General features: G+C 46.0%; 1 protein-coding gene across 1 annotated transcript in view; it reads right to left on the reverse strand.

Annotated features, from left to right (window-relative positions):
- Window positions 1-5769: 5769 nt before the first annotated feature.
- Sh3rf1 (SH3 domain containing ring finger 1) overlaps window positions 5770-15618 on the reverse strand; it is a 164633-nt gene continuing 154784 nt past the window's right edge. Inside the window, exon 12 of the mRNA XM_075986855.1 lies at window positions 5770-8158. Within this exon, the coding sequence (XP_075842970.1) occupies window positions 7990-8158 (169 nt within the window). The 3' untranslated portion in view covers window positions 5770-7989. The remainder of the gene's footprint in view (window positions 8159-15618) is intronic.

Genomic DNA, 15618 nt, shown 5'->3' on the forward strand with positions numbered 1-15618 from the left:
GGGTGAGAGTAGGGGGTTGGGCTTCAAGGGATGGGTGGATGGAGTAGTTAAGATCTGCCCTCAGCCTTTCTGCTTTGCCTGCCGGAGTGGCTTGTGGGTTCCCAGGGAGTGCCTGCTGGAATTAGGCCCAGAATAAAGCGATGAGTGGGGAAAGGGATGTTAGGAGACCTATGTGAATCACTGGAGCTGGGGGCAGGGAGGGAAGGAAGGGAGGCCTCAGGACAGGCTGCAGAGCTGGAGATGAGACTTGGGGATGGCTTCAGTGGAGCGCAGTGGTGAAGAGCTGCAGCTCACTCACCTGTTCGCCTGGCTGGAGTTTTATCATATTCGAGTTCTCCTTGCTGAGCTAGACCCAGGCTGTCTTCCAACTGGAGTCCTCCTGCCTCCTGGGACCACAGGCAGGTGCCACCAGAACCCAGCTAATTTATTTTTGATGGACTTCCACTTTCCGGGAACAATAGACTGGTGGTGGAAAGAGACCAGAGCACAGTGGCTCTCACTCAAGACTAGTCTCATATACAGCCCAGCTAGAGAGAAATAATTTAGGTTGCATTAAGCCTGCAGCTTCGTCGTGATCTTGTATTGTTTCCTCCTTCACTGGAGAATGGAAGGCAGGGCCTCTGGTGTGTAGGATGAGTGTCGCTTCACTGAGTGGCACAGGAGACAACTGGGATGAGACTTAGCTTTCAAATTCATTCTTTATCATCTCAGTACGTGAGTAGCTTCCACTTTGAAGAGTACTTTGTAGTTTATATGCATTTATAATTTTTCTGTTATAATGTTTTGACATCTAACAAAAAAGAATGGCTTATGAGATGGCTTTGTGGGTAAAGCGGCTTGCTGTCGAGCCTGATGAGTTCAATCCCTGAGACTCGTGGAAGGAACAGACTCCCAGAGCTGACCTCCACATGGACACTGGTGGGTGTGCAGGTACACAGACTCTCTCTCCCTCTACTGTTGCCGGTGCAGGACAGAGACATGCTCTCTCTCCCTTGCACTGCTGGGTTTGTAGATAGAAACTGCTCCTTTCTAAAGGACGAATAGTTCCAAAATGTAGCTAGGGGCCTGTGGGAACAAGCCTTGATATACGATCTAACCCACCCACACTAGCACAGGGCCTCCTCTACCCACGGGTGCCCCAGCATTCCTCGGCCTTCATTGCCCAGGACCAGCTGCCAGGCATCGGGAGACCACCCCAACAGCCTAAAGCTGCTGAAATTACGCAAACTCTCCATCCTGTCCAACTTGGATTTCCTGCGAGAATCCAATAGAAGCGGCTGCCTAAATGTTTCCTTTGTTCCTATCTTCTGCCTCCTGACCACTCCGAGTTATTTTGTTTGATCATATTTAATTTTTTTTCTTTTAATGGCCTTGAGTGTTATACCCCGCTTCCTGAATTCTCTAGAGCCCGCGAGTATAATAATCAGGGCTTTCCTGAGTATCTCTTGGTTCTACTTGTAGCTCTGTCTAAACAATCCCTCCTAAAAATACAAAATGTGACTCAAGACAGTCTCCTTGGCTACATGGTATGCTTAAAGGAAGGGTAGCAAGCACCAGGTACACAAAATGGCAAAGGGTTTGTGGTTCTCCCAAGAATAATCTAGCAGAAGTTTCTTTTATCACTTTACTTATATCTCACCAAGAACCTAGCAGAGTCCCAGGCAGGGCAGCATGTGTCTGAAATCTTGGCACTGGGGAGGCTGAGGCAGGAGAATCTTGACTTTGAGGTCAACCTGGGCCACACATCCATACTATGCCTCGCACAATGACAATCCAAGCTAGGAAGACAGCTGTATCCAACCTGGAGGACTGGAAAACAAACTGTTAAACTAGACCCAGATGATAGAAGACAAGAGACAAAGGTGGGTTCTGTCATCAGGTTGTTCTGACTACACGAGCCCTTTACATGTAAAGGCAGTATCTTGTTATCCGCTCTAGGAATTACAGTGGCGGTTCTCAGCCCTCCTGATGCCACCCTTTAATACACACCCTCACCTTGTGGTGGTCCCCAGCCATAAAATTATTTTTGTTGCTACTTCTTAACTGTAATTTTGCTACTGTTATGAATCATGTTGTAAATATATGTTTTCTGATGGTTTTTTTTTTTTTTTGATTTTTCAAGACAGGGTTTCTCCATAGCTTTTGGTTCCTGTCCTGGAACTAGCTCTTGTAGACCAGGCTGGCCTTGAACTCACAGAGATCCGCCTGCCTCTGCCTCCCAAGTGCTGGGATTAAAGGTGTGCACCACCACCGCCCGGCTTCTGATGGTCTTTAGCAACCCCTGTGGAAGGGTCTTTCAACCCCCAAAGGGGCAGTGGCCCACAAGTTGAAAACTGCTGAATTACATCCCCCTACCCATCATTGTTTTGACTTTGGTTATAGTGTTTTACAGTGTAGATACTTCAAATGTTCTCTTGTTGAATTGACCAGTTTTTTTTCTTCATTGACATTAGGTTTGAGTCCTATTTAGGAAGGCTTTCTCACTTCACTTTTTCTTTCTCTTTCTCTCTCTTATTCCCTTACAAACATCCCAATCTTGAAAGATTCAACTCCAAGGTCAGCAACCCTTGGAACCAAATATTTTCTCTAAGGTGAAGGCAAGAGCAGTGGTATCTGGCTCACTGGTAGCTGGGATAATCCCCTTATCTTTGGAGACTTAATGGTACCACGATACTACTTAGTCTGACCCTGTACAAAGATAGGGAATGGGGACTCAAAGCCTTAATGTCACCTGCAGTTACCTTCCACATCATTACCAGACTCCTGACCCTTGTGTGAGACGAGAAGCCACACCGAGCAAGTTCTGCACGGTGCCCTAAAACAGAAATCTAAGCTAAATCAGGGTGTTTGGACGTGTGAAGAACGCAGGTGTCAGGGGTGCCAACTTCCTCAAGGAGTCAAAAACCTACCTATACCTCTCTAAAAACTCAGCTAGTGGACTGGGAGCCTCGCTGCGACACCAGCAGTTGGTTAGCCCAAGTCTTCCACATCTTATACTGGGAAAAACATGTGTGAACGCTGTGAGGCCATTACTGCTGACTGGTGCTCACTTCCTGGCAAGAGGAAGGGTCCCGTGTGGACGGGCTCACAAGGGGGTTTAAGCAGGTGCCGCCCCCCCCCCAGGTTCTCGGCAACAGCAACAGCAGGCGGCTGCAGGATCACTGCAGGCCCTTTTGTGCAGTTAAGATTTATGCTGTGTCTTTTGTCTACGATCATGTCTTTTTTTTTTTCTGTTTGTGTTTCTTCATTTCAGCTGCTGCAGATAATGCTCCGGGCAGTCTGTGTTTGTGTAAGTTTTGATAAATTTTTAACTTTTAAAATAACAGATCCGTGTGTATTTTATGGCAGTGAATGAGAGACTGTTATCTACAAACATTGTATGCTTTTTGGTTTTGCTTGATATTGCTTGGGTTTGTGGTCTGTGTCCCCTCCCCGCTACCCGCCCCACCATCCCACAAACTGTCACAAATCTCTAAATTTTATATATACGGTGGACCTGCCCAGTTTAAAACTGCATTGCTCAAGGGTTAACTGTAGTAGGAAACACAAATCTACCAACCAGAGAAGCCTATAGTAAAGCTGTCCCTGTTTACTTTGGCTGGTCAGCTACTCAGTCTGATAGCTCCTTCCTGTGTCTGCTGATAAGGGGCTGTGGGGCAGAGCAAAGTCCCAAGCACTCCCCACAGTCTGGATCCACAGGACGGTCCCTCCCCTCTGCCAGACTGGCCAGTCTCCTTTGTGAGCACACTCAGGTTTATTTCAGAGGCAGACAAGCTTCCTTTGTGGAGCGTTTTCAGTTGGACTTTCCTTGATAAGCACAGTTTAATTGGTTTAAAATACATTAAAATAAATAAATAAATAACCTCACATGAGCCAGCAAAATGGTTCAGCAGGTAAAAGCACTTGCTGTGTGAACTGAATGTTCCAAGTTAGATACCCAGAGCACACGGTGGGAGAACTGATTCCTGATCACTGTGCATGCCCATGCCCACCCTGTGTATATAATAATAATAATGATGATGATGATGATAAGGGCTGAGATGGCTCAGCAGATAAAGGAGCTTACCAAGCTCATCTGCCAACCAGAGTTCAATCCTTGGAAGCCATGGAAAGGTAGAAGGAGAAAACTGATTCTGCAAAGTTCTCCTCTGACGTCACAGGAATGCTGGGGCATGCATACTACATATATACCACACACACACACACACACACACACACACACACACACACACACACACACAATTGAAAAAATAAAAACCTTTGGATACATACAAACAAGGCACTAAATAAAAGCCCTATCCAAATGTAAATTCTAGAGTCGTTATAATCCCGAGTCAGAACAGTTCCTGATGCTCAGAGGCTTTCAAAACCTGGCCCTAAACTGAACATGATGGTCCATACCTACGGTTCTAGCTTTTTGAAAAATTTAGAGTCTAAGTCAGGAGGATCACTTAAGCCCAGGAGCTTAAAGGCAGCCTGGCCTACACGATGAAATGCCATCTCAAGAAAAAGAAAATGTCTTTTTATTATAGGAACAGAAAATGAAGTGTGGAGACCTTGTAAACAGTGCCTTTGTCTGTTTCTCTGTGTTCCTTTGGAATGCACTTAGACCCTGAAAGGCATCTATTCTATACCATATGCCCTACAGGGAGAAGGCAAAAGATTTTGATTAAAATTTGATGAAATTAATATTACACATTTCAATATGACATGGCACATTCTTTGACCCTAGGACTTGGGGAGGCAGAAAAAAGCTGATTTCTGTGAGTTTGGGGCCAGTCTGGTCTATATGGCAAGTTCTAGGTCAGCCAGCTACATAGATTGTCTGAAAGAAAGAAAGAAAGAAAGAAAGGAAGGAAGGAAAGAAGGAAAGAAGGAAGGAAGGAAGGAAGGGAGAAAAGAGGAAAGAGAGGAGAAAAGATGACCCTTTCTTCATTGCCCCTCTCCTGTATATAGCAGGGTATACAGGGCAAGACCAGGTCATAACTGGCTCACACAGGCAATTACAAAGGGAGATTCTGGGATATAGCTTCAATACAACCTAGAATCCCTGACCTTTAATTCTTACAAGTAATTTGATATGGTCACCCAAAGTCAACAAAAACATATTTTTAAACAAGACTTGCGTGGGCCTTTCATTTCATGGGAGATTAAAATCGTGGTCAGCTGAGGGACAGTGTTCCCACGCCGCAGCAGACCTGGAGTGGCCATGTGCTTGGCTCTGCTACACCCACACTTTGAAATCATGCACTCTCTAGGCTATTTTGGGAATCTTGGAGGGACCGAGCTCAGCAAGGGTTACAGACTATCTTCCGAGACCCAGAAACTCTTGAAGCGTTTAGGCTTCTTAGAGAACTAAGCAGTTAAGGTTTGTTTGAAAGGGGAAAAAAATCATAACCATCAGACTGACCATCACGGGAGGCATCTCCAGTCTGAGCTGCATGCAAAGAATTTTGCCATTTAGAAATTAAGTCAAAGAATAAATGAATTAACAATAAAAGAAATTAAATCAAAAGTGACCAAGTTTTCAAAATCTCTCTGAGTGTATGTGTGTGTGTTCATAAGTACAACACTGAAGAGGTCAGAGAGCATTGGGTCCCCTGGAGTTGGAGTTGCAGGCAGCTGTGAGCTAACCAGTGTGAGACCTGAGTTCAGTCCTCTGTAAGAGCAGTCCCTGCTCTCTAGGGCTGAGCTGCCCCTCCAGCCCCAAGGTGTTTTATTTTTGTTCATTTTAAAGAGCAAATATTTCAAAGACTAACACAAAGGGCATACAAGGGTTGAACATCAACTTTTAATAATGTAACCTTTTATCCAGTCCTCAAAATTAACACAAAAGGAATGATAAAGTGTAATTTTATCATTACCACCACTGTGTAACAAGCCCTTGTTACAACATCCATCTACTGTCTCCAAAACAACCAATAGGAAGCCCACACATTATATCACCTAATCTGCTACCAAGAGATGGCATTTTAATCAACTTTATACCAGGGAACTATTACCAAGGATACTTCAATCACATAGCTGAAAATATGGAGAAAAGACAGGTAAAAAAAATCCTCTTAACTTGTAGTAGTCTTTTTGCTTTTTTAAAATTTCTATAAAATACACAAATTTCCCAAAATAAAGAATATTATGACACATTGGTGTCAACTCACCCAGATGAAAGCTGATGTCAGCTTTGTTTTCTAACTAAAATTCATTTCCCCAAACCTTTATATATTACATGAATATCCAAGTAAAGTATTTTTTTAAAAAAAATTCAACACAGAGGAACGTAATATACAGTGTTTTTGTATAAAAAAATGGTTAACAGGAACGATTCCACTTCCAACCACATTACATAACTTTTGAAGACAATGGAATCTCTTGCAATTACTTGATTCTTCAGTTCATGTGGATATTTCCCAGCTACTTTCTTCTCACAGTTAAAAGAGGCAAAGGAAAAGGATGGTGGTATGTTGCCTTCCTTCCTTACCTTACCCAGAAGAGAACTGTAGAACAATCTCGTTCACTACCTGGCTGTCTTTCCTCCAGCTGCTTCCAGGACTACGCAGACCCACGGCTGGGATGAAACTGGAAGAAGACACCACCGGACATCAAAGGATGGATAGATATAAAAAGATGGGCTCGGCTGGACCCTGCAGCAATTGTAAGGTGTGGGCACAGCCACTCCCAGCAAGCCTTGCGGAGCTTCTACACAATCACAGGAGCGAGTGGTCTCCTGGATACACTCGCCCTTCACATCAGTCGGCTGGGAGGGCGCATATGAAAGAGCATTTAATGAACCACTGGTGTGCTGGCTAAGGTACGCCTTCCGAGAGCGAGCAGGCACGCTCAAGACATCTCTGTCAGTAGTGGCGACGGGGTAGACAAGAGAATGCTGTTTATTGTTTAAACCTCCCGTATCGGTCAGTTCTGAGTGGAAACTGCAGCGAGATATACACACCATGCACAGTCCACATCACTGTGGGGATCCAGGAACACATGCAAGATGGCAGAGGACTCACAATGGATGAACGGGAACTTTCCCAGTGTTTCTGACAGCTCTCGACTTCAACGCGGGTGCATCTCTTACCACCACCGACTCACAAAGTTTTACTGTGTCTTGGGCATGCAGATTCACTTGAGGGGAAAAACGGGAATTACATTTCAAAGTCATTCGCACACACAGCAAGTACAACTTCAATTTCTCCTACTTCCCAACCAACGCACGGAGCTGCTTGTGTTAGCAAACAAGTACGTATTTTTAGGCAATGGTTGTGCTTTATTTTCCTTCCTACTTCACCCACTTCATTCTAGGAAAATGAAAAACCCACAAAATGAAATCGAGGATTAGATCTTCGGGGTTGGTTTCTGAGCAAAGCAGAGAGCTGGCCCCACTGGCTCTTCCAGCCAGAAGCCGCTGTCTCCCCGCCCCAGGTCCTTGATGGTCAGTATTCAGTTGTCTGTTTGGAAAACTGGCATTTTTGTCTAAAAGAAGCCAAGTATAACTGGGGGAGGAGGACAGCAAGCAGGGGAGGGGGGTGCATTCTATGTCAGAAAGAACCTCTTGCTCTCAACAGGAGAGAATCCAGCTTCTCCTTAGCCATCATTTCATAAATTAATATTTTTTTTAAAAATCATAATCCAAAGAATTTGCTATTACAAGAAAGTTCAAGTTTTAAAAAAGCAAATAAATTAGTTAAGCCTTGTAAACAATTGTCCATTTTAGTTATACATCTTTAAAAAAAAAGACATTTCTCTGTATAGTCCACTAGACAGTACAAGGCACACTTCACACATCAGAACCCAGAGGGATGGAACCCACACAGGTGCCGCCTTCACTCTGTCTGCTGGGGTAACCAGGTCCCGGCTCTGGAGTCACGTGTCCATCCTCTGCTCAGCTCTTGGAGACCCGGAAGTCCACAGATGTGCTCTTCCTATGACACTGCCTTGTGCTCTTAGTCACGTGATGTGATGTCACCCTTTCTCGGCATCTCCTTCAGATCAGATGTTTTCCACAAAGCTCCCGGGGAAAAGTCCGGTCTTCCCATTTCTTTGTAATGTGCCTTTGAACCAGCCATCCTCGCGCTTTTTATGAACAAACACAATATCTCCTTCTTTGAGTTCAAGTTCCGCCTCGCTCTGAGGAGGATAGGAAACCACCACCCTGTGCCTACGAAAGAGAAGTAGACTATTCAGATCAGCAGTAAAAATGACACATCGTCAGTCAGCACAATGCCTCCATGCAAACAGGGTTTACACAGGAATTTACAAGAGTTCATAAAATTCAAAATACGGCGAATCTCTGTTTAGCAGACTTGGCATTAACAAAGACTGAGCCTGGGTATTCATTTTAATCCACTAGTATTGGCCAGACTGCTTTGGTTGAGCTACCTACACAGGGAAGAACATTTTTATCTGCTTCCAGTATTTTGTATCTTGACCATACCAAAGGTTGTGTTTTATATGGACTTTTAACAGGGGAACCATTTCTGCCCTACCCTCTACTCTAGGAAGCGATGAGTGGATTTGATTTCAGAGCTCACAGTAGCTGTGACTTGCTTCCTACAGACGGTATGGGCTCTCCTCTGCCTTCCCACTATGAGCCGGAAGAGGTGGGGTGCCAGGTCTGTTACCTAGAGGGACACCTTCTATATCCTTATACTGAGCCTGATATCCAGAAGGAAATGGTTCTGAGGAAGTTTGCCTGCCTTATATACCAAGTCCCCTGTTGAGAAGGTCCCAAGGTCCAGACACAGAGCAGAGAACTGTGGCTTCAAATTTTGTCCACCACCATTAGTAGTGATGCTGACATTCCAATCGTCATTAGTCCTAATCAATTTGTCCTTGGTTCTCAATTTGGACGTTTAGTGGAAGGAAGTGCAGCTTAAATACCCCAGTAGCCTTGTGGATTAGCATCCCCTATCTTCCCCTTCCTTGTGGATTAGCATCCCCTATCTTCCCCTTCCTTGTGGATTAGCATCCCCTATCTTCCCCTTCCTTGTGGATTAGCATCCCCTATCTTCCCCTTCCTTGTGGATTAGCATCCCCTATCTTCCCCTTCCTTGTGGATTAGCATCCCCTATCTTCCCCTTGTGGATTAGCATCCCCTATCTTCCTCTTCCTTGTGGATTAGCATCCCCTATCTTCCCCTTCCTTGTGGATTAGCATCCCTATCTTCCCCTTGTGGATTAGCATCCCCTATCTTCCTCTTCCTTGTGGATTAGCATCCCCTATCTTCCCCTTCCTTGTGGATTAGCATCCCTATCTTCCCCTTGTGGATTAGCATCCCCTATCTTCCCCTTCCTTGTGGATTAGCATCCCTATCTTCCCCTTCCTTGTGGATTAGCATCCCCTATCTTCCCCTTCCTTGTGGATTAGCATCCCCTATCTTCCCCTTCCTTGTGGATTAGCATCCCCTATCTTCCCCTTCCTTGTGGATTAGCATCCCCTATCTTCCCCTTCCTTGTGGATTAGCATCCCCTATCTTCCCCTTCCTTGTGGATTAGCATCCCCTATCTTCCCCTTCCTTGTGGATTAGCATCCCCTATCTTCCCCTTCCTTGTGGATTAGCATCCCTATCTTCCCCTTCCTTGTGGATTAGCATCCCCTATCTTCCCCTTGTGGATTAGCATCCCCTATCTTCCCCTTGTGGATTAACATCCCTATCTTCCCCTTCCTTGTTGATTAGCATCCCTATCTTCCCCTTGTGGATTAGCATCCCCTATCTTCCCCTTGTGGATTAGCATCCCCTATCTTCCCCTTCCTTGTGGATTAGCATCCCCTATCTTCCCCTTCCTTGTGGATTAGCATCCCCTATCTTCCCGCCTCCTTCTTCAGTCTCTAATGCAGAATTATGATTAGCAGCAAAGGAAGCAAGGTGGCGGTAACTCATTTTGGGGTCCCCCCCACCCGAGTCTTTTCTCTACTAGACATTATCTTTCTCCTTCCTCTTGCTTTTCCCAGTTGAAGTAGCTGATGGTGTACTGTAGCCATACTGTAGTCATCCTTGCCTCTACTGCCCTCACGCTCCAGAGTTTTCCTCTACAATGCACAGGGATGCCCTGTGACAGTGAGATTCTGGAGGCTAGGTAACCAAAGATGGGGAAATGAGGCAACACGAAGGAGGCTACTGGATATCCCTAAGGAGGGCACCATATGAAGAGCTGAAGCATCTTCCCCAAGCCAGTCAACGGTAACATGAAGGAGTTACCTTAAAACGGGACCCTGGATTCCCAGTCAAGCATCTTTACATCCTGGCTCCTCCTTCAAGTCCCATTCCAGAACAGCCAGAATCTACCCACCTTGGGGGAGATCACAGCAAGTGGTCTCAGTTTTCATATATAGCTACCCAACAATTACTTGGATCCCTGGGGCACAGGGACCAATTTACCCTCCCAGGCCTACAGCCAAAGTTCAGCACTGGGTTGGTTTATCCTTTCCAAGTAGGGATCAGTCAGCTCAGTCATGAGGGTCAGACAGCTGAGGTCAGTCAAATGCAGAGCAGGGGAAGGGGGAGGCACTGTGGGTGAGGGGGATTGACAGGGTCTTTATGGTCAGGGAGAGCATCTTAACAGAGCCAGTTTCCTCACCTGGGGAATGGGGCTTCAGTGAGTTAGGCAAAATATTTCACAGGCAGGATAATGAGATTGTAAGAGTGATGTCCTTAGAACAGTGGTGACAGACTCTACCAGAAAGTCAGCTTCTACTTCAAGCCTGTGGCTTACTCAAGAGTACACAGAGGTCTGGAGGGGACTTTTAAGGCACAGGTTAGCCCACAGCTGACAAATGAACTCAGTCCACAAGTTAAAGAACACCCCGATACCGAGAGTCCACACACTTTAGAATGACTTAGGTTTTGGAATCCTTTTCCTGACATCTTTAAAAGCAAACTCACAACTTCATCGTGGGCTGGTCTAAAGAAAGGACCCAGATGCGATTTCTCGAGTCTGATGCCAACAGGCTAACAAGCCACATAAAAAGCAATGATGTAGTTGCCACCGGGGGCGAGTTAAAGTCTCAGCAAAGCCCTGCAGCTCAGGAGGGGCCTGGAGCACTGAAAGCTTATGCTGAGACCATCTCTCACGAGATCCATTTCTGACTGGCAGTCTGCAAGCTGCTTTAAGGTAAAATGGAACAAGAATAGTTTGAAAAACTCGAAGTGAATTAGATTAATATTTGCATTTTATAAAAATGTACTAAACCAATTTTGTCAGGAAACCCAGCAGTAGAATGGCTGCTGGGCTAAGAACACTATCTTCCTGCCAAGCTCCCAGTGGGAGCAAATTTCCATTGCTAAGTTAGAGCGCTCGAGGGGGAGGGGTGGCGCGAGGAGCCCCCGTGCATAGTGGAAACTGTGACACAGTCTCATCATGTGAGGACCGCCAGGTGCGGCAGTGACAGACTCCACTTAGAAGCCTTCCAGCTCAGCCCTTGGCCTTGGGCCTCGTGAGGTGGTTTGCACTGAGACTTCTCACACAGACCCCGAAAGCCAAAAGCTGGCAGAAAAGCCTAGTGAGCTCAGGCACCAAAAAGCTCTGTGGAGCGGAATATTTAGAGACCAGCAAGCAGATGTGTGACCCAGCTGCGAAGGCCTATGTCTGCTGCCCCGCCCCCTGTCTCGCTGGGTTTATGCTTGCCTTTGTACGAATAGGGATCCTGGGCACTTCTGAACATCTTGAACCAAAGTCACAGTCTCCAGAACTTCTGAGCCACCCCCAACACTTGTACCCGACCAAATCAGCCCTCTTCACTGCCGTCCTCACCATCCTGGCTGGCGACCTCCACTACCGCCTTCTTGCATCCTATTTCTTCCTGTCCCCAATCCATTGCACACACAACTCAAAGATTTACATTCAGTAACTCCACCTGTAGGAGCCCATGGTGAGAAACCATTAACAGGCTCTCCCTGTCTGTAAAGGTTAATCCTTACACCCCTACACAAAGGCCAGACAATCCGGCCTTAATCCTGCTGTAGAGAGAGCGATAGCTGCTATCATTGGCACAAACATTCCGAAGCCTGACTACGTCTCTTTAAATATAGCCTCACTCCTCCTACTCCACATACTGGCTCACGCAGGGCCTCGGACTGGGAATTTCTTTGACAATATCTCTGTCCATCCGCGCCCTATCAATCTCTCAAGGTCTGGCTCCAAATCCCCCCTCTCAAATCTCCAGCCCCATACCTGGAAGTAATTTCACGCTCGACTAGATCCCAGAGGAACCCGTGTGTATTTCTCATGGCACTTAGCTCAGTCCACACCGGATTTTTGCCATCTGTGTTCCCGTCTCATTTGTTCTCGGCTTTGTGGGGTGGTGCCAGATTCACTCTATCAGCCTCACGCTACCAAGTGTCGAACATACGATGAGGCTCATTAGGCACACTGAATGAGGAGATCTAACCACACGGTAAGCGTGTTTAAATACTACAATGTCCTTCACAAACAAACGGCATGCCGAGGCACGCCACAACAGGGAGGAATCCTGACAACGCGAGGCTAAGAGAAATAAGCTACGTGAAAAAGGGAAGCTTTGCCAGGGCTCCATTGATAAGGGACCAGCATACAGAGAGAGAGAGCAGAAGGGTTCCTTCAGGGACCGCAAGGTGGGGAAGAAACAGGGGGATGTGATTCAGTTTTAGTGTGGGAGGAAGGAAAATTTCTAGACATGGACAGTAAGGAATGACCAATGTAAAGGAACTCGGCACATCGGATTTTAGTTTTGAACAGGAGTAAAATTTAACTATATTTTATTTTTCTTTGTACTTAAAAAAGATCCTATTCTCACATAATATATTCTGATTACAGTTTCCCCTCTTTCTACTGTTCTAGTTCCTTCCCACCGCACCTCTCATTCCCTTTATGTGTCTCATTCGAGAAGATCAGGCGTCTAAGGGATAATAATACAATATAACAAGATAAAATATAGTAAGAGAAAACTAGAACTATCAGACCAGAGTTGGAGAAGACAAACAAATTGGAGGAAAAGAGCCTAAGAGAAGGTACAGGAATCAGAGACCCACTTGTTCACACACTCACGAATCCCATAAAAAACATTAAGCTGGGGGCTGGAGAGATGGCTCAGTGGTTAAGAGCATTGCCTGCTCTTCCAAGGGTCCTGAGTTCAATTCCCGGCAACCACATGGTGGCTCACAACCATCTTCTGGCCTTCAGCATACACACAGACTATTGTATACATAATAAATAAATATTTAAAAAAAAAACAAAAAAAACCCCATTAAGCTGGAACCACAAAATACATGCAGAGGACCTGGTGCAGACCCATGCAGGCCCTGTGTGTTCATGCGAGCTTGGTTCATGCTGATTTAGGGGGCCTTGCTCTCCTGGTGTCCTCCGTCCCCACTGGCCCTTACATTCTTTCCGCCTCCTCTTCTGCAGGGTTCCCTGAGCCCTGGGGGGGGGGGGTTATCTGATGGAGATATCCCTTTCAGGACTGGGTGTCCCAAGGTCTCAAGCTGTCTGCATTATGTCTGTCTATGGGGCTAACTATATTTTATACAATTTTATATAATTAAAAAAAGGAGATGCGTCAATAACTAAAAACAATGGAAATATTAGTGAAAAAAGGAGAGAGACACAGAGTGAGTGGAAGACTGCAGGAGAGCAGGGGCAGAGTGTGTGTTTGCGTGAGAAGGAAGGAGAGGGGTGGGGAGAAGGGAGAGAAGGGATGACAGGCATTCTGGCTGCTGGAACATACTCAGTCCCTTTGAACAAAGCACACTGGGCGTGGCTTGTTTCCGCTTTAGATGGGCTACCACCTCTAGGTGGCTGCCACAGGCACAAGGATGGGGCTGGAGGAAGATTCTTGCTGTTGTATGAAGAAGGCACACTATCACACGACAGATGATACCAAACTTCTGGTTTGGGTCATAGAATTCTAATGTCCATATGGACAGACACCTGTAGTCTTTTGTTCAATCTTCAATTTCTTTCATTCCTTTTCTGCCTTCATTGGCAGCCCCTAGTTCCCATGCTGTCATTTCTAATCTGCCCTCGTATGCCTTCAGTGAGCCCCCCCCCCCCCCCGCGACCCCGAGAAGCACCCTATCAGCCTGGGCTGGGTGAGTAACCATTCACCGCTTCCTGCCAGTTGCCACAGCAATCTAATATCCAATTAAGTGTTTTCCTGGCAAAACCACACGAGCTGGCTTTGCATCACGTGCAGAGTCCAAATGAATTATGTCCATGGCTTCACCCAGTGGGCTCATTGTCACTGACTCAAAGAAATTCATCATGCTGGTTAAACCCGACGGCCTGCCTTCCGCAAATCTACCGCTATCCAATTGGGGTGTTTCTAAGAATGCTAGTTTAACCCCTGATCAAAGACCATGGGTTTCTTCCCAATTGAGGGTATGTGGTTATTGCTTTAATTCCTAAACTTCAAAATACACACAGGTGAAGGGGGCTGGCTGCACTTCCCTACGCTATCTGTGTGTGCGTGTGTGCATGCATGTGCGTGTGTGCGTGTGTGCATGCATGTGCGTGTGTCAAGTCACACGTACTCTCATTTTCCATCTCCTCTGAAATACATTATTTCTACATTCACCCTGCAATTTCCTTTTTTTTTTCCTCCATCCTCTCAAACAGAACCTAAAAATATTTGTCCCGTGATTTCTGCTGCCGTCAACTACACACACATCCCCGGCCTCCAGGATACCATTCTATTTCTTGCTTGCTTTCTGCAGCCGTCTCTCGCACAAACACAAAAGAATCCCTTTGTTCCCCAGGAGACTTTTCTCTCAGCTGACACCAAGACCTGTCAACACACTTCAAGGTTCATCCTTCCTCATTATGAGACTGTGTCTCTTCGTGTCATGTGACCACTCCTTTCCACTCACAGCTACCTCAGTCACTTTTTTTTTAAACTTTGCCCCCTCCCCCGCCTCCTCCAGAGATTTATGAAATAGGACCACAGAGGGCGAGGGGACTTTCCACTTGTTCTTGCCGAGTCCTGCGGAAGAATGTGGGCTCATTCCGTCCGAGCATCACACCCTGAAACACGTTTTCATGCAAGTCCTTCCGACGGAGTCCTGCATGATGAGCCCAAGGCCGGTGTGTACCCTGTGTAGGAAGGAGCAAAGCCCCTCAAGTGCTTTCTGGACCGCACTTCCTCCATTTGAGGCTCTAAGTACTTCTCCTTGTGTCGAAACTTTCAAAATATGCAAACAGGTAATCCTTAAATGATATGCTTGCTAGGTCTCTATTAACCAAAACCCTCCATTCCTGGTGGATAACAGACCACTTTCCCGTTGTTTGCACAGTCAGACAGACTTAAGCATCCAAGTTAAATAAACACCATTACCAGTGCTGTGCAAAAAAAAAAGAAAGCAAAGGGCTATGGAAAGTTGCTGGGGCTGGCTATTACATTTAATATTCCAATGAGCATATGGATTATAAAAATATAAAGTTGGGCTGAAATCTTTCCTAAGGACCCCCTTCCCTCTCTTAAAAAATTGAAATGGCTATATAAAAACCTGCCGGAGATTTCCAGAGTGCCCGTGTCCATCTGTCCCGTCATTAAATTCTTCATGTTCCCTATCTGATGTGCCTCCCTCACTCCCCAAACGCCATCACCTGTCTGGTGAGCAGCTCTCCTTTCAGGCGGCCTAAAAGG

The sequence above is a fragment of the Microtus pennsylvanicus genome, chromosome 9 (genome assembly GCF_037038515.1).
Source record: "Microtus pennsylvanicus isolate mMicPen1 chromosome 9, mMicPen1.hap1, whole genome shotgun sequence".
Classification (NCBI taxonomy): domain Eukaryota; kingdom Metazoa; phylum Chordata; class Mammalia; order Rodentia; family Cricetidae; genus Microtus; species Microtus pennsylvanicus.